Source organism: Pristiophorus japonicus, unplaced genomic scaffold (assembly GCF_044704955.1).
Source record: "Pristiophorus japonicus isolate sPriJap1 unplaced genomic scaffold, sPriJap1.hap1 HAP1_SCAFFOLD_394, whole genome shotgun sequence".
In the NCBI taxonomy this organism is placed as follows: Eukaryota; Metazoa; Chordata; class Chondrichthyes; family Pristiophoridae; genus Pristiophorus; species Pristiophorus japonicus.
Window position 1 is genome coordinate 42,165 of NW_027253805.1, and position 2,876 is coordinate 45,040.

The 2,876-nt window shown below is 44.2% G+C and overlaps 1 protein-coding gene across 1 annotated transcript; it reads left to right on the forward strand.

The window, feature by feature from the left end:
• Window positions 1–271: 271 nt before the first annotated feature.
• LOC139250582 (probable G-protein coupled receptor 139) lies at window positions 272–1,681 on the forward strand. Its single transcript, XM_070872980.1, has 2 exons — window positions 272–341; window positions 753–1,681. Exons 1-2 carry the CDS (start codon window positions 272–274, stop codon window positions 1,679–1,681), a joined length of 999 nt encoding a protein of 332 aa, XP_070729081.1.
• Window positions 1,682–2,876: the final 1,195 nt, after the last annotated feature.

Here is a 2,876-nt window from a genome sequence, read left to right on the forward strand (position 1 = left end):
GTTCCCTCTGATACTATTCTCCATTCATTGATTTTAATGGACGGTGACTATGGACTGATCTGTACAATATCCCATTGGCCTCTGGAGCATACTGTAGTGGAAAATCTCGCTTTGTTTGTTAAGTGAGTGTAACTAACGTCAATGATTGTGTAACCTGATTTTCTCACGGGGCACCGATTGTGTTATAAAAGGGGGAGAATTTAAAGATCTCAGACGCACTCCAGTCGGCACAGTGAAGCCGCGTAGAATTCACACAAATCTTCAAAAGAAAATGGTCCGGCCAATCATCCTACAGATAAGGGACATTTACTACCATATTCTCGCAGCATTTGGCGTTCCCGGTAAGTCAAAGTATCCTGTTGCCGATTCGCTGTTGACTGTCTCACTGTTTGTGATTATGCAACAGATTCAGGGGATGTCCCAATTGCAGAGTCATGTATTCACTGAGAGAAGTTGGTAAACTTCAGCGGGAACTGTACCAATCCGTGCGGCCGGAGAGATGCTGTTCAGACCGACAGATCTTTTGCATCGGAGGCTCAACATTCCTCTGTGTACTGAAGAAGGGCGAGGCTGATTCCCTGGCACTTCCAACAATTATTTTAAATAAAGTGACTTCACCCTCGCCTGTATTAGTGATAAGGAATCCGCGCACCGAACGCTATGCAGGGACACATCCGAACATTTCCCTTCAATATGCTGTGAGTTTTATCTGTGTCTCTCCGTGACTTACCTCTTCTCTTTCTTTCTCACAGCAAACGTACTGACAATCGTGATTCTCTGCAGGGGGAATTGCGGCCTTTCTAAATGTATCTCTGTCTACATGGTGGCCATGGCAACAGCAGATCTACTGGTGATGGTCGTCAATATATTGGTGTACCGCATTTTCAGTTATCACTTTGCACATTCGTTCCTGTCCTACACTGCCGTTTGTAAGTTCATTATGTACTTGCAATGTGTCACCCTCTATGTGTCAGTGTGGTTTACAGTCTCGTTTACATTTGACCGATTTGTAGCTATATGCTGTGAGATGTTTAAAAGCAAGTATTGCAGAGTGAGAACTGCGGCCGCGGTTATAACAACGCTCTCTGTCCTGATCTGTTCACAGAGCCTCCCTTTTTGGTTTGCCTATGAATCTGAGAAAATAATTAAAAATGTTCGCTGGGGTTGCCGCCCCAGAGTGGAATTCTTTTCATCGCCTGCAGGTGCCGCGTACTCTTGGTTGGAAAGTATTTTTGTTGCATGGTTTCCATTTGCTTTGATATTACTGTTTAATTGTTTGACAGTCAGACGTATTTTAGTGGCCAGCAGAGCCCGCAGGGGACTCCGGGGGCACAGCAGCGAGAATCAGAGCGATCCAGAGATAGAGAACCGAAGGAGATCCATCATTTTACTGTTCGGTGTATCTGGCAGTGTTATACTATTGTGGCTGACATCTATCGTTAGTTTTTTAACTACCAGATTGACAAACATCGGTCAGTATCGAGGCGATTATGCAGCCCCTTCGTATATCGCCACTGAAAGCGGATATATGCTCATGTATTTGAGTTCCTGTGCAAACACGTGTATTTATGCAGCTACTCAAACTAAATTCAGGGAAGAGTTGAAGACGGTGATGACATTGCCTTGGACATTTATCGCGAAAACAATGCAAAATCAAACCAAAGCTTCCTGTCCTAACTAGACTTCAGTGGCAAACTGGGTTCCATTTTAGAATGGTGAACTGTGTGTTCAGACGAAAGTGGATCATTGCTGTTAAAATGAGTAGGTATCAGCACACATTTCCTCCGCTTTGTGCCGTGTGTCTGATGCCTGCCGCTTTCCGCGGTGAACACAAACGATTCGCGTTCAACCGGCGCCTTTCCCGAGATTCAAAGAGAAGGCCCATGCCTGAGCTTCAGCAGTGGAGTCGAACATGTGGGCGTCAGCGTTAGCTGTCTTACACCTCAAAAGTACTGGAATGCCTCCCTCACTTTAATTAACAGATAAAGCTTTATTAGTGAAGAATCAATGTGTTACAATGGGTGTTGTTTGTCATTCTGTAATCTCGGGGTGAATGTTGCAGGCGCTGGTCTCCCCATCAGACTCCGCCCTCCTTTGTCTCCTGGACCAATAGAACGCCACCCGGTCTCCTGATCAGTGTCCAATGATGACGCCACATTATAAAATCTTTCTTTACAGATATTTACCCAAAATCTCAAGTGGTCATCACAATGTTGGTATACTAAAACAGGGGAACAGCGTATAAGACCCATCCATTCCTACTTGACTTTTACCCTCCACGCCAACAATTACTTCCAATAACATAACCCGCTCTGTCTCAATATTACTTCAACGTATTTTCATTCTACACAATTTAATCTTGCATATTTAAATACTGACTGCCTTCGTTAATTTATCAGTATAAGAACTTTCCTGACAAAGAGATTTCACCTACCCTCAATTCTAATTCTGTTCCGGTTATTATTTAATCAATGGCCGTTCTTTACAGATCCATCAACTAATAGAACAGTTTGCTTCTATCTATCATGTCCCGTCCCTGCTTAGCTTAAATCAAATGGGTGCGACTCGCCAATGCACAATATAGTAACAGTCAGGAAGGTGCATATATAATGGCTAATTGCTTGTTTTCTGTCGGAATCGATCGGTTCCTTGTTTATACTGAACAACGAGGTAAATGTATTGGTGAGCTTTTCACTATCTGTAACATCGGGACATGCAGGTTGAGATTGTAATAAACCACCTCCGGACACCCGATCCATTGATAGATTGCTAGAAGGGGGCATTGTCGGATATCTTGCGCTGGATAACCTTCCGTGTGCGCAGATGTGATGTGCGGCCCGTAGAGCAACCGGCGTGCAATACACGCGATGGCGAAG